Raw genomic sequence first — 24,611 nt, forward strand, 5'->3', positions numbered from 1 at the left:
ACTCACAATCAGTCCGGTGACTTGCATTTTGGGGTTATCGTTGCGTTTCTTGAGCAACCGGTTGGGGAACGTGGCTGGCGGGCTGGCGCCCCACGATGAGGCCGAGGGTGACAACGGGGGTTTCCCGTTGCGCAAGTCGAGGAGCGTTCCGGGCATGGGGCGGTTGATTGCAGGGTTGAGGAGGCAATTGACGTCGTTGGTGAATTTGGCCACGCATAAAAGTGGTTTGTTGATTGTGGTTTGGCAACTGTCGCAGTGGTGTTGCAGATTTCCGTCGCCGTAGCCGGTGCCTGTAAGGTCCGGGATGCCGTCGAAGGGGTAGCCGGGTGGGTTGGAGCAGGTTGTCCAGGGAATCTGGAGGTTGGTGGTGCATCGGGGGCAGGGGAGGGTAATGGTCTGGGGGTCGTCAACGTTTGACCAAGCCAAACCGGTGAGAGCCGTCCAAGACGTCTTGCAGGCAGGAGTAACGGTGTAGGCAAAGGAGGTGGTGATGGCAGCATTGATGAGGCGCCATGGCATGCCGGTTGACCAAAAGCCGCGTAGGCCGGCTAGCATGCAGTCTTCGAGAAAGGCCCGGGGGTAGGGCACGGGGTGCGCCAGACCATCAAGACATCTAGGCAGGTCAGGGGGTGACTATGGGCAAGGGGGCGGCGGGCAAAGGTGCGGTGGTAGGGGATGGGAGAAGGGTGATGGGTCCGTCAGTGCCGGTGTTTAGGTTTCGGAGCGGGGTTGGTGTGCAGCGTTCTGCAGGCAGTGTTGGTGGTGGTGGTGAGCAGCAGGGCACGGCACCTACGGTGCCTCCCCCTCCCCCTCCCCCACCACCTCCCACGTATTACATGCCTGGAGCTTGGATTTCTCAGCGACGGTCTGGCGAGGTCGTCGTGATGGATGTTTAGTTTTGTTTCGTTGGTTTCTAGAGACAGACGTGGGGCTTGTGAGGGCTGAGCTATTGTCATATAGTGCAGCAACTGGTTCTTTTCATGATACTAGTGTCGCTCGTGCCACGTCCAGTTGGTGGATGTTTTGCAGCGGTCATCACCGTAAACAACGAGAGCGGTGATACGCCACGACTCAAAGGCCAACTATATATACAACCCATGCCTGCCAACCCGTAACTCCACGCTGTTGTCCTATCCAGTACTCAAACACGCCATTGCCCCGTCCAACTCATGTCTCTATCCTCGGCCCCACCTTGCCATTAAAATATCTATGTGTTAAGGGCATAAACAATGTGCCTTTGCACACGTAAAGATGTCCTTGCCACCTCCAGCCTGCGGGTTTCCGCTATAAACCACGGTGACGCGGCCGACAGACCGGAATGAGCCAATATGGTCTCTGCCAAATGCACCGTCAACAGATCCCAGGAATAGACTCTACTCTCCGATCGGGTTGGACTTCTCAACTCTCTCCTGGTGGCCTCCCTAGCCGCGTCATAGACATAGTCAAGTGCCGTCCTGCCCTGCGCATCCATAGACCAGAGTGCCAGTCCCATGTCTTGGAGCAAGTATTTTACAGTTGACCAGCAGTTGAAGGCGCCGGTACGCGGCGCGCCATCGGCCCGCGGCGAGGTCAATTGTTTCACCAAGTAATGGAGAGTATTCATACCCATCGCGTTCACCTGTTGCAAATTTGCCCCCAACTCCCTGACCAACTCCAGGGTTTCAACAGACCCGTTCCTCGTTCTTGTCGGACTCGCAGCAAGCATGGCAACGGTTTCTGATGCCCATCCCTGACCCCACATGTGGTTGATGTTGACGTAACCCTTTTCGACGAGCAGCCTAACAAGATCAAGCCGGTCACGTTGGTGACATCCGGGCTTTCTTACGTAGTAGTTACCGACGTAAGGGTCGTCCGCATCCAGCCTCGGGTAAAAGAGATCCTTGGGCGTTTTGAGGACGTGATAGAACAATGTTTGCGAACTTTGGTAGACGGACGGAAGGATCGCATCGGCATTGATCAGGTCAACGGCTATCCCGAATACCCCGCCCTTGCAAGCACGGAACAATAACGATGTGTTGCCGGTGGGTTCCGCGTTTGCCCCTGACCGCATTCCTCTCCGGACGAGCTCCCGTATGATTTGTACACGGCTGTCCCTGTTGTCGAGGCCCGATCCCATATATACGAGATTAAGAAGAGTCGGTTCGAATTTGGACAAGTTGCTAAGGCTCCAGTCCCAGTAGTTGGCATGCAACCGACGTTCGGCACCCGGCTGATCGAGAATGTAGCTGAAAATATCCCAATTTCCAGCGTAGGCGGCGTTTTGCAGCGCTGTTGGGTATACTTTGTATCTGTACGAACGTCCGGGACAGATTCTGTCCAACGATGCCCCTCTCGACACCAGAATTTTGAAGGTCGAGGGGCGGTCATAGCAGATGGCCATATGTAATGGGTACCATTGGGGATAAGGAATCATGGGCCGCCACGTTTGTCGTCGCCTTCTGCCGTGCTAGCAGCAGTGGCACAAGCCCCTTGACGCGACGTCGTGCCTCGCCCCACGATCCAAGAGCCACTTCACCGCCTCGTCCTGGCCCATCTTGACGGCGAAATGCAGCGCTGTACCACGGCGTTTTGGTGATTCTTTGCGCTTCCCGCGAAGAGTGCGTCCTTTGATATAGCCGCCGGGGGGGATGTTTCGAGGGTCAGTCGTCAAATCCCCAACAACGTCTTCCCGGTGGATGTCGGCCCCGTGTCTCACAGCTCGCTCCATGGTTTTAATCTGACCGGTAGCTGCGCCCCACAGCAAAGCAACTGATCCGAGGGGATCGACGGCATCGATAGAGTATAGTAGCTTATCATTAAATTCCCAATGAGTTCGACGACAAGTGGCGACGAGAGCGTGGAGGTCTGACAACGGAGGGGGTTCATTGGGCTTGGTGCGTGTGATGAGGTGGGATCCGATAATTTCTAGGATTTCGGTAGGTAAACTTGTCAATGTTACCGGGGCTGCTGGCGAGATGGTGCGTCTTTCGGGGGTCGCCATGCTATCCTAGAGTCTAGTTCTAAGTTTGGTAAAACTAAACACTAGATTATTGAACGAAACGGTAAAACTGGATGGGTGAGTTCATTTGAAAGCGTGCCTCTGAGCCGGTCGAGGAAATACCCGGAAAGCCCATGAATAACAATGTCCAAGGCAATACCTAAGGTACTTAGATAATTAGCAAGTCTAGCCCTACCCTGAAAAGATTGCCCGGTATTGTTGGCAGGAACAACTGGTTCAACAAAGGCATCCAAACGGCAGGGACGCCCCCACCAATGACACCGCCTTGCTTCTAGCCTTGACCTGCACGTTGAGAAGCCTGGGCTTCCCGAACGCAAAGGAGGAGGCCATGTTGACATCAATTAGACTAAGTCAAGAAAGGTACTTGGGCTAAAATCACGAATTGACGTGTGTGTGGGGAGATATTGTTAATATACCGAGATCTGGCTTGAACCTAAACATTTCAATCTGTATGATAATATAAATGGAAAAGGCGCTCGCCATGGGTGGTTTTGATTTGGATGATGAGGTTTCTGAGTTGTTAGCTGACGTTGGGGAGTTGGTCTTGGGTTGACCTTTTGTCTCGGGGTGGTTGTGAGACGACCGTTGAGGACTGGGCCCGAGGTCCTGGAATATTGGGTAATAATTAAGTTATGAGAATGATCATCTCAAAGATGCCCTGGTGAGGCCGGGCTAGTCCATCTGTGATCATGTATTAGTTTTTCTGTGCGATATTTCGGCCGTGCAAGCATAGAGCATTCATAACCCCTGTCTCCGTCACATATATGGTCTCAATTTGCCTACTTCAAGTCCTGCACATACAGGACTGTGGAATCCCAGGTTGAACAAATAGGAAACATTCAAGGGAACCTTCAACAAAGAAACATCTCCGAAGTATAGGGTATCGTCCGGGGAAACATTCCTCATTAGAAGACACCAGAGCTCATCGTCGGGTCCAAATGCCCGCCTCAAACCACCCGTCTCGTCCTGCCCGTCTCAACCTCGTACACCCACCCGCTGATCGTCACTGAGTCCGGCACCACCTTCGACGCCTTCAAAAACTCCACATCCTTAACGACAGCCGCCTCCAGCTCTGGGAAAGTCAGGAAATCAAGGTTCTTCTCCTTGAGCTCCTCCACCGCCGCAGGACTGTAAACCGTAGAAGAAAAGCAGTTAGCTATACCACCCAGAAACTGAAACCACCCAGCAACCGAACCCCCCACGCAAAGAGAGAAAAGAAAACGGAAAAAACTCACCCCAACCGCTCCTCCACCAGCCCATACGCCACCTCATTCGTAAACGTCAACATCCCGCACCCGGTATGCTTCACCAAAATAACCTCCTTGGTCCCCAGCAGTTGTTGGCTAATGACGACGGACCGAAGGCCATCCACCGCCGACGCACCGGCCTAAACCACCATCCATTGTCAGTCAGTACACCATTCTCAACAACAACAACCCCTCACCAAATAGCACAACCCCTCCGCCAACCCCCTCCGCAACGAAGCCTAAGCTGGTGGGCTACTCACATTCCGAATGACATGTGCGTCGCCTAGGTCGATGCCAAAGGCGCGGGCCGGGTCGATGCGGGCGTCCATGCAGGTGAGGACGAGGTACTGCTTGGCCGGGGGCAGGGCGAGATGGCCCTGGGTGAAGGAGGCCGCGTAGGCGGCCGAGGCGGTTTGCAGGTTTTCTTGGGTGGCGGTGGTGGACATGTTTGTTGGTGGGGTTGGTGGTTGGTTTGGGATTGGGAATGGGATTGGGATTGGGGGGGTTGGAGGGGTAATTGGTATTGTTGGGGTTGTTGGGTTGTTGCTTGAGATGATGAGAGAGGGGGAGTTACAAGTTAAATAGGTAAGTAGGCTGTCAAACGACTCAAGACTGGTTTCAGGGGTTGAGGGTGAAACAACGGAAGTTGCCAAGGTGAGGTGGAAGATGGGAATGAATAAAGTCTTGGTTTGAGAAAGTACAGGACAAATACACGACGAAGATTATATAGCCAAACTATACCCCGCCGCCGCCGTCAGCGTTGCCATCTCAAGGCTGTCCAATCTGATCCTGTCAGACAGAGGCGGCTTGGCGGAGCGATCACCAGTCGGCATGGCGTGCTTCGCGACCCCCTCATTCGAGTCCCGATCTGTCGAGGGATGGCATTGCCTCACAAAGCCACCGCATCTCACCATCCCAGCGATCTGCGCCTTGCAGATGAAGGCTGAACCTTCCCCGAAATGCTGAGTGCGGGTAACGCGGGGGCGGGGGTCGTGGGGATTAATGTACAAATGGAGGAGGCAACCCTTCCGCTGCTGAGTCAGATATGGGTGCCTTTCCCGTGTCGTGGCATTCCGATCCAATGGGGTAGTATCATTCATCATGTTCGTCAGTGCTGTCTCCCTTTACGCTTCTGAAGGCGCCCGATGATCTTCTCCTTCTCTTCGAGGGCCCGCTTCTCCTCGTACTGCTGAGCTGCCTTCTGGGCACGCTTCGCCGCGTCGTTATCAGAACGCTGGTTCAGCTTCTCTCTGGCGCTCGCAATGGAAGACTGGAGGCTCGCGTATACGCTCTCAGAAGCCGGTGGGGCGCTGGGTCGAATCGGTGTGACCCTGGGGGCGGTCATGTCGACGATGCGCGGCGCCTGCCAGGTCATTGCGCCCGCCCGCGCTGGATCGTCGAGCGGCCGCAACCCCACCATCCGGCGGAACCAATGCTGATGCATCATGTATGTCTGAAATGTGTGTAACACAGACGAGAGCAAGAAGTAGAGGGTTAAGCCCGACGGGAGGAACAAACCAACGGCCGTGGAAAGCGGCATTATGACAAGAGCCATGGTCTTCATCGTCTGCTGTTGCTGGGGGGCCATGTAGGGCAGAGGTATCTGTTTCACGCGCGTGTCAGCATCCAAAGATCGGTCCCGCAGCTAAGCGGTTTGATAGTGACATACCCTCATGCCCACCATCACGACGAGGCCTGTGACGATGGGCATAATAAAGAGCGGATCGGCGGCGGTTAGATCAGTAAACCAAAGGATCCCACCGGTCTCGAACGAGGGCACGGGAAGTGCGGACATCCCCTTGATGAGGCGGAACATGCCGTAGCCCAAGGGAAGCTGGAGCATGGGCGCAAAATTTTTCCATAGCGAATAACCAGCTTCCTTGTTCATGAGAGAAACCTTGGCTCGTGCCTGGGCACCGGCCATATGGTTGCCGGTGATCATCAGACTCTTCATGTCCTCCATCGCGGCCGCGTACTCGGGATTTTTCAACAACTTTTGGTACTTGACTGTGTTCTCGGATGCGTCAAGTGTGGGCTTGAGAAGCGCGACCCTGAGGCCAACAGCCACCATGGCAATCGATGCCCACCACGGGAGACCAGTGTAGACGTAGACCGATTCCAATACCGTTTGCATCAGCGAGGTCGGCCCCCAGCCGAACTCGAGCCCGAGTGTCTTTAGGAAACCAATCTGTTCCGGAATATCGAGAAGGTCGCTGCCGGTTAGGTTCACCGGCGTCCCTGTGACGTCGGCGAGATTCGAAACATCGGAGGCGGAGGTCGGGGCGATCGTTGGTTGAGTCGAGGCATTGCGAGATTGCTGGTTCGCGAATGTGGGTCGCTGTGAAGCCAGACCAAAGGCCACAGGGCCTCCTATCCTCCTGGCCGTCGATGCCCCATGCAGGGCCACTCGGTTGTTTCGCAGCGCTGTGCCGAACCCTCGGGAGAGGAGCCGGGTCGAAGGTTTTGGCAGTGCCTAGAGCGACGTGAGTAGGAAGCTTTCGGTGGATCCGGCATGATAAGGCCCATGACTTACTGCTCTTACAAGCCCCAGCGCGGGGCTTGGCCGGAGAAGGTTCCTGCTGGGAAGCATCTTGCCTGGCTGTTCTGTGTTGATACACAGTTCAATGCCTGCGTCACAACCTTGAAAGCTGCCGACACTGGTCAAAATTTACAGTTTCGCGCGCTGACCACTCACCCGAAAGTTTTGGGTGGGTCCGTTGCGGGCAGAGGCCGAAGCCCTTGGCAAATGGTCGGGTAGTCAAGTGGTGGCACATTCGACAGAACCTGGAAGCTCCTGGGTTCGAGGATTTCAGCACGCTGGATGAACCGTCTTTGTCTCGAATTTGGAACAGCCAGGAACCTGTTAGAGGCCCTCAAGGCCTGGAGCAGACGCTGCGCGGGTCGAGTTGTGTTGGCATATGTACAGACAAAGAGAGCGATCGACCCCAGCACCTCGCTTGTGTTCTAGTCTTTCCGTTGCCCCGCTAGGACGGGCTGTCTCCTCCTCGAGGGACGCCCTACAAGCAAATCTTGCCACCCTCCCTCAGAATATGTCGAGATATTTCCAAGGTATTGCGCATATCAGCGGTAATTCCGACCCAGGCATGTACGAAGTATTGCCATCATTCCAAGCTCGTTAAGTCATCGAGGTCGTTCCGCCGTGTCGGTTTCTCTACGGCTTCGATCCCGGGACCGATCGGATGCGCTTCTCGTCTCGACATGGGAAAGATCTAGAACCGGTTAACCGTGCGCTTGGAAGGTTGGCGGCTAGAGAGGGGGAAAGCCGTGACATACCCTCGTATTGCTCCACCCTAACCTGAAGGCCGCCTCGTGTGCGAATAACTCGCCAAAGCCAAGCATCATGCCGTTGACGAAGGGAAGGAATAAGTTGATAGCTGCGCCGCGAAGAATAGACCAAATGGTGGGCGGCTGGTAGAGGATCACGGCTGGTGACGAAGACGACGGGGGTGAGGTCGACTGGTCTCCATGCCGGGAATACTGTTCGCTATCAGAAGGGATCGTGATCCCGGATTCGGCCATGGGGTTTGGCGGCTCTTCGGATGCCATGGTAGAGGAAAAGTTGTTGTGGTGGTGTAGATATTCGTTTGGTAAACAGGATGCCTTATGCCGGCGCCCGGAGCTCCAAAGATGCAGCGGCCTGAACAAGGTAGCAGGGATAGGTTGGCAACGGTCTTGGCCCCAGCAGCTGGAATCGATGGAACCACCACCGGCGGCCGGGTCAAATTGATCCGAGTCCTTGCTGCAAGCCGAAAGTAGTTGCGAGCAAAATCCAATTCCAGGACAATGTTAAAAGATAGCCGGGAAATGCTACCTGAAAATTCTGCTTTGTACTTGAGATTTAAGTGACAGGAAGAACTGGTGAAGTTTGACGTCGGTAGGAATGGCTTCCTTCGGGTAGCTCGTTAACTAACGTAATCGGACACCTTCAGAAGGCTAGCCCCTTCAGAAGGCGGGGCATAATGACGCGGGGCAGCATTCGCGGGACGAAGGTGCCTTGCTGCGGCACTCGTCGCCTTGAGCTGCCTGATGTGCAAACTGCCACCGACCAACTTTCAACAAATCCTCCTCCAAACCGCCCCTTCCTGTTTTACAATTCCCACCAACTTGACCGCGCAGAGGCAATTAAGTCGATTTTCAAGATGGCAGACCATGACACATTGATCAGCAACTTTTGCGAGCTGACGAGTTCGTCCACTGAGCAGGTAGCGGCCCCCCCATTCCATGTTGCCCCCGGTATTTCCCAGTGTCTGACCAAAGTAGGCCGCCGAGTATCTCAGTGCCAGCAAGTGGGATATCGACTCAGCCGTTACTTCATACTACACGGACATGGAAGAAAGCGGACAAGCCGCGGCGCCCGCCGCGTCAGCTGCGGCAGCCGAACCCGAGTACACTGGTCCCCGGACACTGGACGGTCGCCCAGCGCCGCAATATGCCACGGCATCTTCCTCATCGACCGCAAAGAAACCACAAAAGCGAACGGGCCTGGCCACCTTGAGCTCTCTCGGTGGCGGGCATGACCACGACGACGAGGAAGAGGACGAAGACTACGATGATGAAGAGGATGAGCGACGTGGCCCAAGGGATCTCTTTGCCGGCGGAGAGAAGTCTGGTCTGGCCGTCCAGGATCCTAGTCAGCGCCAGTCTGACTCGCGCAAGATCCTCGGTGACATCATGAACAAAGCTCGATCGTAAGCATTAGGCGGCCCACAATTGCCCCTCATGCACTGAAGCTAACTCTGTCCTTCCACAGAAGCGCTCGGGAGAACCGGGAAGCTGAGGAGGCCGCCGGGCCCGCGAGGGCCCGTTTCCGTGGCACAGGCCAAACCTTGGGCGGCGACGGTGTCGAGAGCCGTACGATCCCCGACCCTCGCGGCAGCGCTATTCCGACCGCAACCAACGAAGGCCCAGTACAGGAGCGCGTCTTGCACATCTGGACCGACGGGTTCAGCATCGACGATGGGGAGCTGCGACGCTTCGACGACCCCCAAAACCGGGCCGATCTGCAGATGATTCGGGAAGGACGGGCACCGGTTCATCTAATGAACATCCAAATGGACCAACGGGTCGATGTTAAGCTTGAGCAACATAACGAAGAATACAGGCCTCTGCCGAAGGTGTATCGACCATTCGGGGGCGAGGGACGGCGTTTGGGAAGCCCTGTTCCGGGCGAGCCCGAGGCCCCGCAACCTGTGACGTCCGCCCCGGCGGCCACGAGCGCCAACCAGGGCTTGTCCACTGGCGTGGACGAGTCACAGCCCACCCTGATGCTTCGCATCCAGCTTCCTGACGGGACTCGGCTCCCCGCGCGCTTCAACACGATCCAAACGGTTGGTGACGTCTACGACTTTATTCAGCGCTCCTCGCCTTCCCATTAGCAACCGGGCGTGGGTGCTGTCAAAGACTTTCCCCAATAAGGAACACGAGGAGAAGGGCCTAGTTCTGGGTGAGATGGCTGAGTTCAAGAGGGGCGGTACCGCGGTTGTTAAGTGGAAGTAATCATGGGGCCATGAGCCGACATGGCACATTTATGACGGGATTGGGACCTTGGGGCGACTGGCGTTAGGCGGTTCACCAAGAGGGATGATAGAGGGAACGATTTCACACCCAGGTTTTGCTACTTGCTGGGCTGTACTGTAACGTGAATGGCCAACAACACGACCATCTACCAGAAGCCTAATGATGCCCACTGCCCCGAAAGAAAATGTACCCAGCCTCCTCTTTGCTAGCCCATACTCCAACCATTTTTAACACCGTAAACGCCGAATACCGTGGTATCCCACAGCCTGCTGCGGAATAAACTCTTCCTCTGAGATCCATCCCAGCCACCTTTACTCAGCCAAGCTCTCTGGCCCAAGCCGGCCACTCAGCTCTCCGGCGCCCCCACCCCTTCCCCTCCATACCCCGACGAACCGCCCATCCCCCTCGCACCACCAGCCTGCTGCGTCGGGACCACAGGCCCATCCAAAAACTTAAACCACGACCTCGCGGCCGCCACATTCAGCTTCGCACTATTGAACCTGGCCTCCCCCGGCGGCATGCACACGAGGATATAGGTATTGGTCGTAAATTTCGTCGCAAACATGCTGAACGTGGCGCCCATCTTGTACTCAAAGTCGGAGAACTGCTCCGCGTTGCGCGGCGTGCCCGTGTACTTGGAGCACGTGTGCTTCCAGCTCTTGAGGATGTTGCTCATGCGCTCGAACCGATCCCCGTACGGGTTGCGCTCCCCTTCGCGCGACGTCCAGCGGGAGACGACCAGGAACGAGGTCCGTTCGAAGAGCAGGATCTCGTCCGCGTCGATGGCCAGCCCGAGGCTGGCCAGTTGCGTTTCGATTACCGACAGGTTGGGGACCAGGTCGTGGATGATCGAGGCCCAGGCTTTGTAGAGGGATTGGTCCCAGATGGAGGTCGCGAAGAGTTGGAGGTTGATGGGTGGTTCGGTGGTGGTGGGGGTGGAGGTGCTGGTGGATTGGGTGGGGGAGGGGGAGGGTTGGAGGGCTTGGTTGTTGCTGCCGCTGCCAGCGCCTTGTTCGGGCTTTTGCTTGTGCATGATGGCGACGGCCTCGGCGGTCTTGCGCCGGACGAGCGTAGCTCGCTGATCGAAGACGTCCTCGCGCGTCATGGGCTGGATCAGATCCATCTTGTGGATGAGCACGAAGACCTTAGCTTCACGCGAGTACTGCACAAGGGCGCTGATGATGTTGACGTAGGTGGCCAGGTCGCGCTCCACGTCGCGGCTCTCGATGTCAAAGACGTAGATGAGCACGCCGACGTTGCTGAAGACGTGGGCGCGCTGCTGCGAGAGGTAGTTCTCCATAAAAGCCTCCTGACCGCCGCAGTCCCAGAGATTCAGCGTCAGGTTGCCCAGGAACTTGACGTGGGACAGGTCGATGTCGATGGTGGCGCCCCTAGTGTGAGAATCTGGTCAGCCCATGTCTCATGAGTGAGGGAAAAGGAAACACGGGAACTCACAATCGGCGGGTGTCCCGGGCGAGGTAATTACTAAATATGATACTACGCATACTGGATTTCCCCGAACCGCTTTTTCCCATGAGCAACACCTTTTGCTTCTTAACCTTTTTGAGTTGGGCATGGGCAGCCGACGCACTCATCGGGTCACCGCCAGCCACCGTCGCCGGGGAGGCGCCCATATTTGTGTCATATTCCGACATGATGCCTGTTAGCTCATCGGAGAAAGAGGTTATTCGTTCAACAAATGCTCAGGTAAGTACAGATAACGTGGCGGAGTGACCGTTCAGACAACGTTGGTGTTGGTGTTGAGATGACGGATTTGGAGGTTGGCAGGCACGCAGGCACACAGTGGGCATACAGTGGGGCGCCCATGGATGCCGCTCGGCAGGGAGCTTGGCTTGTGGAACGGGAGACATGACCCGACCACGTGACCACCAAGATGTCACCGTCTTCAAAACACCATTCTGGGTAAAGAAACACGAAGAAAGTAGAAATGTGCTTTTACCTACAGCTGTTTTGGTTACTCCAGGATCAATCCCTAACAGTCACTGTTCTCGATCCGTGTTTGTCAAGCGGACCAGGACTGGATGTCAGGAGTATGTCAGGGTTGGGGTTGTTATAAGCGACGCTCACAGACACATGTTCAACCACGTTTTCTTCTTGACCTACTTTTTTCAGAAATTTGCAATTGTGTGATCTTGAAAGTGCGGGAACTTGAATCTACCGACTTGTTTGGGGAAACGGGCAAAGGAAAACGAGACCGAGCCACAATGTATTCCAAAAAAAAGAAGTAGGCTTCAAGCAGTGCACATCTCATTACCACTCAGATCTACCTCGCAAATATCGGGATTGCTTGGATATGACTGGGTTATTTTAGCTCGAAGCACAGAAGTTGCCATGGTGCTATCCGTTCAAACTCAGTTTCTCCGTAAAAACTGCAGTTTCACCTTTTTGAGTGCCAGTAACACTGCATGAATCATCAAAGGTAAGATAACAATGAATGAGAAGGAGTCAAAGAGACGGAGAAAGAATGTCATCAAAATCATGGACTGTTAAGCAGGTAATATGTGTCTTGCATTACTCTAAGTGTCACAAGTTTGATAGCTCCCTGGAAAACAGTCGTGGACTCTACATGAGCCAAAGCGCGCGTCATGTGGGATACCTCAGATCTTTCCGTTCACCCTTTTGTTGGCAGTCCCATCTCGTTCCATCTCATCATAACAATTATGCAAAAGGAGGAGTTTGCCCTTTGGGCTCTTTGTGCTGGAGTAGATAACACAGCAAACCCAAACTCTTACCCTTTCTCAATGACGCTCAATACCATTCTACATAGCGACAATGAGTTGCCAACAATGGCAACTTTGTTCAACCCTATTGTTCCCCATCAGATGAACATAACCACCATATTTAACACCCACAACCGTATCTCCCAACCCAACTTCCTCCATTCTTCTCTCCCCTACCTAATACCATCAGATCCATCCCCCAACTCATAAAGAACAAACCCAACAACCAACCAACCAACATGACGAACCTTCTCCACCTCCTCGCCCTCACCCTCGCCGCAGCGGGCACCACAACCGCCCACATGCAGATGAGCTACCCACCCCCCCTCAAATCCCAAAGCAACCCCAACACCGGCCCCAGCGGCGCCGACTACAGCATGACCTCCCCCTTGAAAGCCGACGGCTCCGACTTCCCCTGCAAGGGCTACCTCCCCTTACTGCACACCCCACAAGGCCGGGCCGTGGCCTCCTGGACCCCCGGCCAGACCTACAACTTCACCATCACGGGCGGGGCGGCTCACGGCGGCGGGTCGTGCCAGGCGGCCATCTCCGTAGACGGCGGCGCGTCGTTCCGCGTGGTGCATAGCTACGAGGGGGGCTGTCCCGGGCAGGGCGAGAGCTCGTTCCAGTTTGTGGTGCCGGGGGATACGCCAAGGACGGAGGGGGCGGTGTTTGCGTGGACGTGGTTTAATCATCTGGGGAATCGGGAGATGTATATGAATTGTGCGGTGGTGGATATTGTGGGTGGGGGTGGTGGTGCGGGAGGGAGCAGTGCGAAGGTGGCGTTTGCGAGTCGGCCGGGGTTGTTTACGGCGAATATTGGGAATGGGTGCCAGACGGTTGATTCGGCGGATGTTAAGTTTCCGGATCCGGGCCCGGATGTGGACTCGGGTGCGGGTGCGACGCCGCCGACGGGGAGTTGTGGTGGTGGTGCTGCTTCGGGTGGTGGTCGTGGCAGCGGTTCTGGTTCTGGTTCTGGCTCAGGGGCTGGAACGGGCTCGGGACAAGGCGCCGCGCAGAACTCCGGCCAAAACTCAGGTGAGAACTCCACATTCCCAACAGCTCCCACTCCTCCTTCCACCCAAGTCGTCCCTCCTTGTGCTTCAACAACTTCGGCCAAGCCTATGGTTACGGTTGGTGAGTGCGAATCTGAGCCGAACCCGACTCAGATGCCCGGTACTGACGGCTCTGCTACAGGATACACACCCGGCAACGACTGGCCTGACTGGTTCCAGTCTAACGCTCCCGAAGCCTTGGGCCCTGTCTATCTGATTGTATCCGCTTGGATGATGCTAGTTGCATATCTGCTGGCTTGAGCGGAGTCATAATGCCAGGTGTCGGGTCTTCGGGAGGCGTTAGAAGTGGTTTCATAGGTACCAGGTCCTTGGTTTTGTATTCAGTACGGTGTGTAAAGAATGAGATGGTTTTTACCTCAAACAACTACAGTTTTGATCTTTGAAGGGATGGCACTTATGTATGCTCACTTCGTTTCTACTCGGCGGATGTTGTCACCACAGATTATTATGGTTTGTGTGAGAAATGATGTATGTCACTTCAAATTAGTTTAACGATGTGGCTCACATTCAGCAAATATCTTATGTCAAAAGAATGTGATTGCTATAATATTGACTATCCTACTACCGTTGCCTGCCCGCATGAATGGTCAAATGATTGTCGGAGAGTTTGTCGGAAGGAAAGGCCGGGATCGGAGTGAAAAGAGGGACGTCGGCCGAGAAAGGGAATGCAATGAGCAGAGGCTGCTGTACCACTGAAACGTGACATGGTCATAGCAGTTGCTGTCGATGGCTTTGAGAGATCCAGGAGATTCTGCCGTTAATCAAAGGTCCTTCGAGAGGCGGAAGAACTTGAGAATAGCATACTCCTCCCAGCGGCTCTCGGCAGAAGAGCCAAGGTCCAGACCCGTCTGCGTCTTAATAACCGATTGTCCGGAGCCACTAGACTTCGTCTTGTGGGCACCAGCGGGGAGAATCTCGGGCTCGACGCCAACCTCTCGCGTCGTCCGCAGCACCCTGCCCTGCTTGTCGACCGCCTCAGCAGCAACGCGGCCAACCTTCTTGCCCTTGGGGAGATCAAGCCTAGTCTCAAAGCTCTTGCGCTGCGACTCGCCGAGGAAGGAACGCGAGCCGAGCCCATCAACCACCTCAAAAAACCGCCACGTCGCCGTTTCAGTGTCGCCGTTCCAGCTCACGTAGACCGACGTCCCCTCCTCTCCCTCCAAGGCCACCACCGCGGGCTCCTCGCTGGGCAACCCGGTCCAGTTGAACTTGAAAGCCCGGTAGTTCTCAACACCGTCATTGAGCGCCCCGGTATCCATCTCGGCGTGGAACACCACCTCGCCATCCTCGGTATACTCCGTGACAGCGCCCTCCGACCCCCAGTTAACCAGCACGTTGCCACCGGGGAGCACCTGCGTCGAGCCCTGGCTTTTCGACAGCAACTTGTACCCCTTAGGCGGATAATACCCATGCACCAGCTCCGCAGTCCAGGCATTCGAGTCCAGCCGCAGGATCTTCCCGCTACTATTCTCGGCGGTATGCACCTCCCTTCCACCGCCATGCTCCGTGCCATGCGCCGAGTTGTCATACAAGCTAATGACCTCGACCCCATCACCCTCATCCTCCTTCAACCACCTTGCATGGTGCTGAAAGCAGAACTCGCTCCCCTCACCCATCTTAAAATCCGACGCCTTGCCGTTGAGGCGCCAGATGATCTCGCCCGTGGTACCGTTGATCTTGTGCACGGCACAGGCGTCGCGCGCAGACACAATGTAGTTGCCCGCGCGGTCCTTGTCGACGCTGTTGATGTGGAAGTAGTCCCACGCGTCCGACGAGTTGTAGCCCGAGCCGGCTTGGCCGGGATTGAGCGGGAGCACAGCTTCGGCGGGCGTGACGTGGTCGAGGCTGTGCCATTCGAAGAGGAGGCGGCCTGTGGCGATGTCGAGTTCTGGGGGAGGGTTAGTTTAATGGTAGATAGTGGGTGGGGGGTGTGGTGGGTTTCGGGGTGGTTGTATGATGGGTAGGGACTGACCTTGGATGATGGCGTCGACGATCCACTGCTGCTCGGGGCTGCCTCCCCACTTGCTCAAGTCGCGGGGGACGGGCTGGTAGATCTGGATGAGACCGGTTTCCTCGTTGATGACGTGGAACTCGTGCTTGTCAACCAGCTTGTGGTTTCCGGCGCGCAGCTCACGGATGGTCTCGTAGTGCTGGTCCATGATAGTGATGTGGCCGTGGCCGTGGCCATAGCCGGCATTGTGGTCACCCTCAAAGCTGAATAAGACGTCCTTGCCCTTCCAGCGGGCAGCTTGGAAGTTGGTGGCCCAGATGCTGTAGATGCCGTAGCCGGACCAGATCAGGTCACCGTCATCGCGGAAGATGTACGGGCCGGCCTGCCGAGGGCCATGCTGCTCGGTGGGCGTGTCGGGGAACCCGGCGAAAGGGGCCACAAAGAGGTATCCCTCTGCGGCGTCCTTGGTGGCCGGAATGCTGATGTTCAGCCGGGGCGGGGCGAGATCAGTGCGGGAGCGGAACTGCCAGTCGGCAGCCGCCCGCCCAACCAGCAAGCAAGTTGCAGCGAGGGAGGCTGTGGTCCTCATGGTGGTGTTGCTTCGAGAGTTGAACTAGGTGCGTCAGCTGCCGAGACCCTCATCTTGCTGAACGATAGGTACATTCACCTTTGGCTAGTATACGCTCCTAAAGAAAAGATGTTTCTTAGAGTCCTCCACGTTTTCCCTTGTACTAAGGTGGCAAATTTGGTATACGCTTGACGGTCACTCGTTTCAAGTGTATTTGAAGCAAAGCAGCGAGATATCTAATATAGCGGATTGCGCGTGATTTTAACTTCGATGCCCACTGGCCTTCACAAATGGCGAAGTTAACGGGTAGATCACGCCATTCAAGAATCTCATGGGTTTGAGTTGAGAGCGAGGACCGTTGTCCTCCCTGTTGCTGCACATAATCATGCGAGCTGAAGACGTCATTGACGGATGGACAAGGCTTGTCGTCCAACCAACCTTTCAACGCCCCCAATTTTTCTGGCACGGGGAACTTCAACCAACAGTGTGCCGTGGTAGTACTTTGTACCAGCGAAATTGACTCACACCGGGGCCAGCTGTGGGGGGCTTCTGGACATCGAGACATCCGACTTGGTGTAACCACTTGGGAGCTTGACGTTGACCCGTGGGCCGTGGCACTGGATGGAGGTGTTCGTCTCTCTCAAGCCCCCCAATTGACCAATGGAAACGAACAAAACAGAGTACACGGGCTGGATTCACCATCCGAGCTATGGATGGCGACAAAACCGTCGTGTCAGGCCCTTGTTGGCCGTTCCCGGGTTACCATGTAGGACCATGTTCTAGAAGTTGGTTGAGAACAGGGTGCCGTGCGGGGTGCTGCCGGGACCGGAGCGAGAGGGACGGCACGAGGCCCGCAATTCCCCGGCCCCGCAAATCGCCGGTGTCTGCTCGAAATGTTAGGGGCGGTCTCGGCGTGACTCAGGGGTTATTGATATGGACATATCCGAAATATGCATGAATTGGGTATTGACCGTCGATCGGCGCCAATGAAACAATCCACAAAATTTGAGATGGCCAACACCGCCTCAGCAAGACCGACATTTCTAGAAACATTGACTTTATTTGTTGTTAGCCGTGTCGTCCGAGACGTCCAGGAGTACCAACCTTCTTTCAACGAGCGCAATCAGCATCATGACGTCTCCGGACGCCGAAAATGGGATCCATCAGGCCCGAGAAGACCAGCCGCTTCTCCGAGCACCTGAGGAGGACTCTTGGAAACCGCCGCCGGGGTTCCTCTGGATCCAAGTGGCCATCATGTCCAATGTCTTTTTGTACGGCTTTGACGGGACTATCACGGCTGCAACATATGCCGTGATCAGCTCCGAGTTCGACGCAGCCAACACGGCGTCGTGGTTGACGACCTCGTACCTGGTGACGAGCACGGCATTCCAACCTCTGTATGGGCGCGTGTCGGATATTTTTGGGCGCAGGGTGTGCTTCTTCATCTCGACTATCACATTCGCGCTTGGGTGCCTCGGTTGTGGTATTGCTGGTGACATTGTGCTGCTCAACTGTATGCGTGCATTGACCGGGTTCGGAGGTGGCGGTTTGATGACGATGGGTATGTGTATCCTGAGCCCACCGACGTGGAAACGCAACTGACATTCTCGAAGCAACCATCGTAAACTCGGATATGATCCCGTTCCGCAAGCGTGGCATGTACCAGGCCTTGCAGAACGGCATGTTTGGCTTCGGCGCCATCTGTGGTGCCTCCTTCGGCGGATCCATCGCCGACAGCATCGGCTGGCGGTGGTGTTTCAACCTCCAGGTCCCAATTTCGATTTTTGCGCTCTTTGTTGGCGCATTGGTCATCAAGAATCCTGAGGGCGGCTTTCATTTGGGCCAGAGCTTCCGAGCAACCTGGGCTAGGGTGGACTTCACGGGTTCGTTGTTGCTGGTCGTTGCAATCTCGCTACAACTCGTTGGTCTGAGCCTCGGTGGTAATGAGCTTCCATGGGGCAGCCCGTGGGTGATCGGTTCGCTCGTAGGGAGTTTCGTGCTTCTTGGGCTCTTCCTGTGTGTGGAAGCGAAGACTTGCGCCATTCCCATCATTCCTCTTCGCTTGCTTTCCGGCAAACTGCCTGCTTTGATCCAGTTTTCCAACATCTGTGTTGGCACGTCTGCATACGCGGTGAGTGACTGCGTGCGCTCAAGATTCTGGAAGAGGAGCTGACCATGTCGATAGTATCTGTTCAATCTTCCCCTTTTCTTCCAAGTGGTCCTCCTGGACTCTGCTACGACGGCCGGTGGGCGCCTCGCGATTCCCTCACTCGCGACGCCTATCGGTGGTCTCATTGCCGGCATCGTCATGTCGAGATGGGGGAAGCTGGTGACCCTGGTTCGAGTCGGTGCCATCCTCATGGTCGTCGGGAATGCCCTGGTCACCTCGCTTGGCTTCCAGGATTCGGTGTGGAAGTACTACGTGTACATCTTCCCTGCGAACCTGGGCCAGGGGATTGTGTATCCGGGCATTCTCTTCACTTCGCTTGCCACTTTTGATCACGCAGGTGGGTGACAGGAACATTCCGACTGGAGATGGTGCCGTTGCTGACCAACTTCAGATCATGCTGTGACTGCATCAACGGTCTACTTGATCCGCTCCCTAGGAACTGTGTACGGCGTTGCCATCACATCTGCCATTGTGCAAACCACGCTCAGCGTCCGGCTTCCGGATGCTTTGGGCGAGATACCAGATAAATGGAGAGTACGCCCCTTTTCCTTGCTGTTTCTTTTCCTTTCTCTGTCGGGGACTCGGGATAAGCGAGATACTTACACCAGGGTACGACACAGGTTATCGACGAGATCCGACACTCGGTATCCGCCATCAAGACTCTCCCTCCGGATGTGCAGCTCAAGGCTCGACTTGTTTACTATGACGGGCTCCGCTACTCTTTTGCCGTGTCGACGGCTGTCGCGGCTGCTGCCGTCTGCACTGCTCTGCTTGCCCGGGCACGAGGGCTCCGCAGCACCAAATAAACCCGTTATCAGCGGTGAGACGATTACGGGTATTTGGCGGAGTGTGGATGATGATGTCTGGTGGGAGATCGAGGACAATCCAGGTAAATCCCAGCAGGTGGGTGACAAAAACACAAGCGGCCGTGCGCTAGGCACCAAGCTGAAAATTGAAGGGCTTTGCTTCCCATTCGTTAAGTTCTTGCAGTCGTGTTTGCCAGTTTGCAATGGATCCATTGATGTTAAGCTGAAGCCTGGTCCGTGGTTCGGGCTGCATCTGGTAGGAACAACCTTGGGCCTCGAGTGCTGGCCCCAAGCTGGAAAGAAGGCGCTTGCCTGACCAGACAGAGTGGGCAAACTCCAAAACCCCTCCCAATTGGGACAATCCTCCCATCTCTCTCTCCAACAAGGCCCCGGCTGTCAAGCCAACCTAACAATCACTATGCATGGGGGGCCAGTTCAAGTGGCCGTTTGTGGAATTGGGATTGGGCAGTAGCCTGAATGCATGTCGTGGCACCCTGGTGTTGGCCGCATAAGGCGATTGCCGACTTCTTTTCTTCCTTCGATCAACGTTTGGTCGCCTCGCCATCATGCCGCGGCCGTCGGGTGGTTCGGTTCATGGTCGCATCGGGGGCCGCATGCACAAGAACCTGCGGGTCACAGCGCTTAATTGCCCCTGGAGATTCGCGGTAGTGCCAGGGGTCGCGATTGTTTCAGCGGCTACTGATGCAGACTCGGCAGCCCGGAACCAACCAAATGAATGGCCAGCATCGTTCCAGCGACGACACATGGGATCTGCTTGGGGATTCCATGACCCCACTGACACCCAATGGAACTGTGAACAATCGCCAGTCAAGCGCGGGAGCGGCGCAGCTCAATTTGCTCTTGAGGTTGTTCCGCACTCCCGGGCCAGAATCGCGAATCATGCAAGGACGATGTGCATCCAGTTGCTTTCCTGCTCGCTGACCGCTGCAGCCATGCGGTTTCAAGTTGGCCGCCCCCAGGCAGTGAAAGGCCCTGGCATGCTGTTGGTTCTGAGATGCAGCGACTTGTATGTAGGACAGAACGCCCACCTTCATGGCGCCGCTTGAAAGGGGTGACGGTCCCTAACCCCATTCAGCGACTGGTCTTCCACCCGACGATGACAAACACCAACATTCTCTCTTAGCTTCGCTTGAGTCTCCCAGCATTCATCATCCAGGCGATGACATGGAGCCCGAGATCAAGCAAGCGACCCAGCTCCTCCAAGCCCAGCGGGCTGTCGACCGTGATGGGCAACCGCTCTCATGGGTCCGGAACCGCCTGTCGTCCCAGGCCGGCACCGTATACACGGCCCGCGAGATTAACAAAGTCCTCTCCGAGGTCGTCGAATCCGATGGATCTCTCGGTGTCGTGAAGGCACTCCTGGCCCTCGGGGCTGACGTCAATTTTGTCCGCCGAAGACACTCGACGACCTGGAACAAAATCACACAACGCAACATGCCCGGGGAGAGAAACAATATCCTCCTCCGAGCTGTCATCCGATGTCGACCCGAGACCGTCCATGCGATCGCTGCCCACGCCGACCAAGCCAACCTCGATAGCGTCCTTCATGAAGCGATAACCAGGGGGAATTTGGCGGTTGTGGCTGCGCTGTTGGAGCATGGTGCGAGCCCGGTCCATCTTCACGACGATTTTCAGGAGGTAGTGTTCCATGATCGACAGGACCTCCTCAAGGTTCTTCTCTCCGGCCATCATCTCCCCTGCCTGGCCTGCCGTTCAACGGGCCTTCGGATCGCCGTCGAAAACCGCTCGGTCGAGGTCGTGCGTTTGCTTTTGGAGCACTGGGCAGATGTCAACTACGGCGACGCCGTTGCACTAACAAGGGCCGTCGAAATATCCCGCCCTGATCTCGTCGCCCTCCTTTTATCCGGTGCGGTTCAACCCTCCTCTCGGTCCCTCGATGCTGCCGTGGGCAAGCTCCGTCCATTGCTCGGAGAGTACGATACTGGCTTGAACCAGGAAATGCTCGAGTTATGCTTGGCTGCAGGTGCTACTGGGCCTGAGACGGTCCGTTTGGTAACTGAAGGCCTCATCGAGCTTGTAAGGCGACGACGTATTGACCTCATTGGCATTATCCTACGGTACAAGAAGTCGCCAGGCCAGTACGAAGCCGCTGCTTTGATCGAGGCGATTCGCGCCGAGCAACTGGACGTTGTCGCCAAATTACTCGAGTTTAAACCTTCCCAAACGAGCCTCACCATTGCAATCTCGCAAACCGTCGGCGTTGGCGGCCCACAGTTCAGATACGAAGCAACTCGCCTACTTGTTCAGTCGGGCGCACGGGGCGCCTGTGCCGGAGAAGCACTAGTTAAGACTGTTCACTGCCTGGTGGCCAACATGAAACGCCGGGACAAGATGGGCATTGAGCGGGATATGCGGCTTTTCTACCTCCTGCTCCACGAAGGAAAGGCAGACGTCAACTTTGGGAAGGGGGAGGCTTTGCAGATCGCGGTCCGATCGGGGTCTGTCGAAGTCTCCGATGAGATTTTGGCCAAAGAGCCCTCGCCCGACTCACTAGGCACTGCGTTGGGGTGGGCGATGGATGTCCGCGATGCGCGCAAGAAGAAGTTGCTGGTCGAAATGCTCGTTCGCCGCCAGATCAACGAGGATGCAGCTGGGAAGGCGCTTGTAACCATCCTGAAAACGGAACCAGACCAAGCGTAAGTCTAAAAGTATCATCATCACACCTTCTTTCGTGAGCTGACAGAGGAACAGGGAGATCGTTGAGCTACTACTGACCCGTGCATCCGTGAATTACAACAACGGTGAGGTCTTTATTTACGCCATCCGGAATTTCCGGCAAGAAACATTCCATCTGCTGCTCGGCCAGGGGCTTGGTTACAAAGCTCTGTTTACCGCTGTTTTGGAGTCGCTGAAAGCACCGAGGGAAGATCGCCGGCTCCTTTTCAGTGACTTGCTGAGTCGGTTGCAAGTTGATCACCTTAACACAGCACTTAAGCACGTTGTGCTTGAAGACGACACGGACCTAGACATGGTGAGGTTGCTGCTTGACTCGGGCGCCGAAGCCGCACTCGAGGACGGGTTGTGCATCAAGTACGCCGCCTCTACCCTCGACCACGACTTGCTCAGCCTCTTGTCAGCATACTTGGGCCATCATAGCACCATCTACGGCCAAGCATTGGCAGCCATCGTCAACCGTGGCAAACACTGGATCTCCTTCGAGCATGTGGAAGTGATCGACATTCTCCTTCAACACGGCGCCTCGGGGCCCATCGCGGGCAAAGCAATGGTGGAGATCGTCGACCATCTTGCGTGCCAGGAATCTCAAGCCGAGCTGGCAGACACGTTCCTGCGCAGAATGTTCGCCGCTAACATCGATGTCAACTACGAGAACGGCAAGGCCATCAGCATTGCAGCCAGCCGCGGGGACCCTGCTCTCTTGACGCTCTTACTAACCAATGGCGCTACCTCTTCTTCAGCAACCCTCGCTCTTACGGCAGCCATCATGGCACATCACGAAGAGTCACGGCTGTTGGAACTAATAAGCATCTTGACGGATGCACGCACCACAACCCCGGATTTCAACAAGTCGATCCCAGGAATGCCACCCCCGATCTTCCAGTGTCTCAAGTCATATGGCGACTCCGTACCTGTACTCGATAGTTTGGTTGCAGCCGGATGCCGACTGGAAACAACCGTTCCCATGCATGTATTCTCTCATCATGCGCGCGATAGAGAGGACAGAGTGGTGAGTTCCGAGTTAGAGCCCGCCTCGGTTCTCATGTGGGTCTTGCTTCAAGAAGAAGGCCTCGTCAGCTTGACCGTCCTCAAGTCGTTGATCCATCACGGTGGTGAGCATATTTATGGTCCCATGCAACCCATACATGCTAACAAACGACTGTAGCCGATATTTCGTACACCACGCCACGGTCACGAACCACGCCACTTTTGGTCGCGGCGAAGTCTGGGCGCGTTGACATTGTGCGAATACTCATAGAATCGGGCGCAAGGGTCTCGGCCAAAGATGCTCTTGGCCACTCGGGGCTATTCTATGCCTCGCGGTCTGGGAATACTGACCTTGTGGAGCTTTTGCTGGAGAGTAAACCCGTTGTGAACGACGGAAGCTTCCACGAGGCCGCCCGCGGGTTCCATGTTCCGGTGATGCAGCTTCTCTTAGAGTCTGGCCATGACCCGAACTTCCGGTCGATTAAGCATGGCGGTCGGACAGCCCTTGGAGAAATTGCCTTGAAGGCTACTCCTCCGACCGACATCGCCGCGGCCGAGGAGGCACTTGACCTTCTCTCCACGGTGGAGGCTAGCCCGTTGCTCAAAGTCCATGGCAAAACGGTAATTTTCCTCGCCCTGGATAACGAGCACAATGAAGCCATCACTCGACTTCTTCTTGAGCGGATGCTTTACAAAACACTCAACAGCCACGAAAACACGTATCAACACGGCACCCTGCACTACTCACCCACGATGTATGTCGCGAAGGGGATTCTCCTGGGTACCCCGTCCGAGTCCCTCTTGCAACTTCTCATGGCACACGGGTCCGAGGATCGATTTTATGCCACCATCGAAGAAGTCCAGCCCCACGACGCCGTCGGGCTTCCTGAGGAGATCCGTGAGTACGAGCGTGACCGGCGTGCCCGCGAGCGCCAAAAGCGTCTAATAGAGGAAGATCACGCCAACACGATCCGACGGGAACGTGAAAAGGCGATCGCCCTGGCGCAGCTCGACGAAGACAAGCATCACCGCAAAATCCAGCAGCACGAAGATATTTCTCTCCAACGCCAGCGCCACCGCGGGCTAGAGCATCACCAAACCATCCAAATGCGCGCCGAGAAACATCACAACGACTCCCAAATTAAACTCGGCGCTGCCGACGTGAATTCGAGCATCCGTTGGCAGAAGCACACCGATGACCTCTCCATGCTCGCCCAGAAGCGCGAGGCGGACCTCTCCCACCGATACCACTCTCACCAACAACACCTCGGCCAGCGGCGCGACAAAATAGCGCTTGAAAACGAGGCGAAAGACCTCCGCCACGCCCGGAGCCTGGCGCACTTGCGCGAGATGCAGCAGCAAAAATTCCAGGGGCGCGAAGCCAAGAACTTGCAGCAGCTGACGTACGAAAACCAGAAGATGATCCAGGAGTACGAGGCGATGCACAAGCGGAAACAGCTCGAGCGGGATGTTAAGCTGAGCGGGGCGCGCGAGAAGCACGAGATGAAGATGACGGAACTGAAGACGCAGAGGGGGAATATCATTGGGCAGGTGAACCTGGAGGAGTTGAGGCGGTGGCAGGAGAGTGAGAAGAACATGAAGTCGGGGTTGACGCCGGCGGAAGGGCAGGGGAGGTTGTTGGTGTAAACTTGCTGGAATGGGAATAATTTGGTTATGGTTGTTTAGTTGTATTTATGGTAGGCGTTCGGGGTGCACACCGGGAGGAACCACTGGGTACGCGGTTGGCAAAGGCGTTTAACGGACAGGGCTGCCGAGGACGGCATGGGTTCGTTCTCTTCGAATGCAATTGA

At 55.8% G+C, this 24,611-nt stretch overlaps 9 protein-coding genes across 9 annotated transcripts in view; 4 read left to right on the top strand and 5 right to left on the bottom strand.

Moving 5' to 3' along the window:
* Positions 1-3,328, bottom strand: part of CHGG_07513 (uncharacterized protein) — a gene marked incomplete at both ends in the record, with an annotated part of 4,622 nt that extends 1,294 nt beyond the window's left edge. Inside the window, 5 exons of the mRNA XM_001225168.1 lie at positions 7-613; positions 794-946; positions 1,293-2,268; positions 2,497-2,986; positions 3,281-3,328. Coding sequence (XP_001225169.1) covers positions 7-613; positions 794-946; positions 1,293-2,268; positions 2,497-2,986; positions 3,281-3,328 — 2,274 coding nt within the window. The remainder of the gene's footprint in view (positions 1-6; positions 614-793; positions 947-1,292; positions 2,269-2,496; positions 2,987-3,280) is intronic.
* Positions 3,329-3,945: 617 nt separating this feature from the next.
* Positions 3,946-4,691, bottom strand: CHGG_07514 (uncharacterized protein; the record flags this gene model as incomplete). The annotated part of the gene is made up of 3 exons (XM_001225169.1): positions 3,946-4,126; positions 4,234-4,385; positions 4,506-4,691. 3 exons carry the CDS (start codon positions 4,689-4,691, stop codon positions 3,946-3,948), a joined length of 519 nt encoding a protein of 172 aa, XP_001225170.1.
* A 662-nt stretch (positions 4,692-5,353) lies between these two features.
* Positions 5,354-7,812, bottom strand: CHGG_07515 (uncharacterized protein; the record flags this gene model as incomplete). The annotated part of the gene is made up of 5 exons (XM_001225170.1): positions 5,354-5,848; positions 5,915-6,681; positions 6,779-6,849; positions 6,941-7,137; positions 7,540-7,812. The coding sequence occupies 5 exons, from the start codon at positions 7,810-7,812 to the stop codon at positions 5,354-5,356; spliced, it is 1,803 nt and encodes a 600-aa protein (XP_001225171.1).
* A 593-nt stretch (positions 7,813-8,405) lies between these two features.
* CHGG_07516 (uncharacterized protein) lies at positions 8,406-9,641 on the top strand (the record flags this gene model as incomplete). Its single annotated transcript, XM_001225171.1, has 3 exons — positions 8,406-8,468; positions 8,527-8,954; positions 9,017-9,641. 3 exons carry the CDS (start codon positions 8,406-8,408, stop codon positions 9,639-9,641), a joined length of 1,116 nt encoding a protein of 371 aa, XP_001225172.1.
* A 488-nt stretch (positions 9,642-10,129) lies between these two features.
* On the bottom strand, positions 10,130-11,417 carry CHGG_07517 (uncharacterized protein; the record flags this gene model as incomplete). The annotated part of the gene is made up of 2 exons (XM_001225172.1): positions 10,130-11,174; positions 11,239-11,417. 2 exons carry the CDS (start codon positions 11,415-11,417, stop codon positions 10,130-10,132), a joined length of 1,224 nt encoding a protein of 407 aa, XP_001225173.1.
* Positions 11,418-12,763: 1,346 nt separating this feature from the next.
* On the top strand, positions 12,764-13,840 carry CHGG_07518 (uncharacterized protein; the record flags this gene model as incomplete). Its single annotated transcript, XM_001225173.1, has 2 exons — positions 12,764-13,490; positions 13,587-13,840. 2 exons carry the CDS (start codon positions 12,764-12,766, stop codon positions 13,838-13,840), a joined length of 981 nt encoding a protein of 326 aa, XP_001225174.1.
* Positions 13,841-14,361: 521 nt separating this feature from the next.
* Positions 14,362-16,140, bottom strand: CHGG_07519 (uncharacterized protein; the record flags this gene model as incomplete). The annotated part of the gene is made up of 2 exons (XM_001225174.1): positions 14,362-15,488; positions 15,573-16,140. 2 exons carry the CDS (start codon positions 16,138-16,140, stop codon positions 14,362-14,364), a joined length of 1,695 nt encoding a protein of 564 aa, XP_001225175.1.
* Positions 16,141-17,250: 1,110 nt separating this feature from the next.
* On the top strand, positions 17,251-19,095 carry CHGG_07520 (uncharacterized protein; the record flags this gene model as incomplete). Its single annotated transcript, XM_001225175.1, has 5 exons — positions 17,251-17,680; positions 17,733-18,250; positions 18,305-18,626; positions 18,726-18,823; positions 18,910-19,095. The coding sequence occupies 5 exons, from the start codon at positions 17,251-17,253 to the stop codon at positions 19,093-19,095; spliced, it is 1,554 nt and encodes a 517-aa protein (XP_001225176.1).
* Positions 19,096-19,661: 566 nt separating this feature from the next.
* CHGG_07521 (uncharacterized protein) lies at positions 19,662-24,447 on the top strand (the record flags this gene model as incomplete). Its single annotated transcript, XM_001225176.1, has 4 exons — positions 19,662-20,122; positions 20,259-21,773; positions 21,829-22,925; positions 22,979-24,447. The coding sequence occupies 4 exons, from the start codon at positions 19,662-19,664 to the stop codon at positions 24,445-24,447; spliced, it is 4,542 nt and encodes a 1,513-aa protein (XP_001225177.1).
* Positions 24,448-24,611: the final 164 nt, after the last annotated feature.

The sequence above is a fragment of the Chaetomium globosum genome, genomic scaffold, assembly GCF_000143365.1.
Source record: "Chaetomium globosum CBS 148.51 scaffold_5 genomic scaffold, whole genome shotgun sequence".
NCBI lineage: Eukaryota > Fungi > Ascomycota > Sordariomycetes > Sordariales > Chaetomiaceae > Chaetomium > Chaetomium globosum.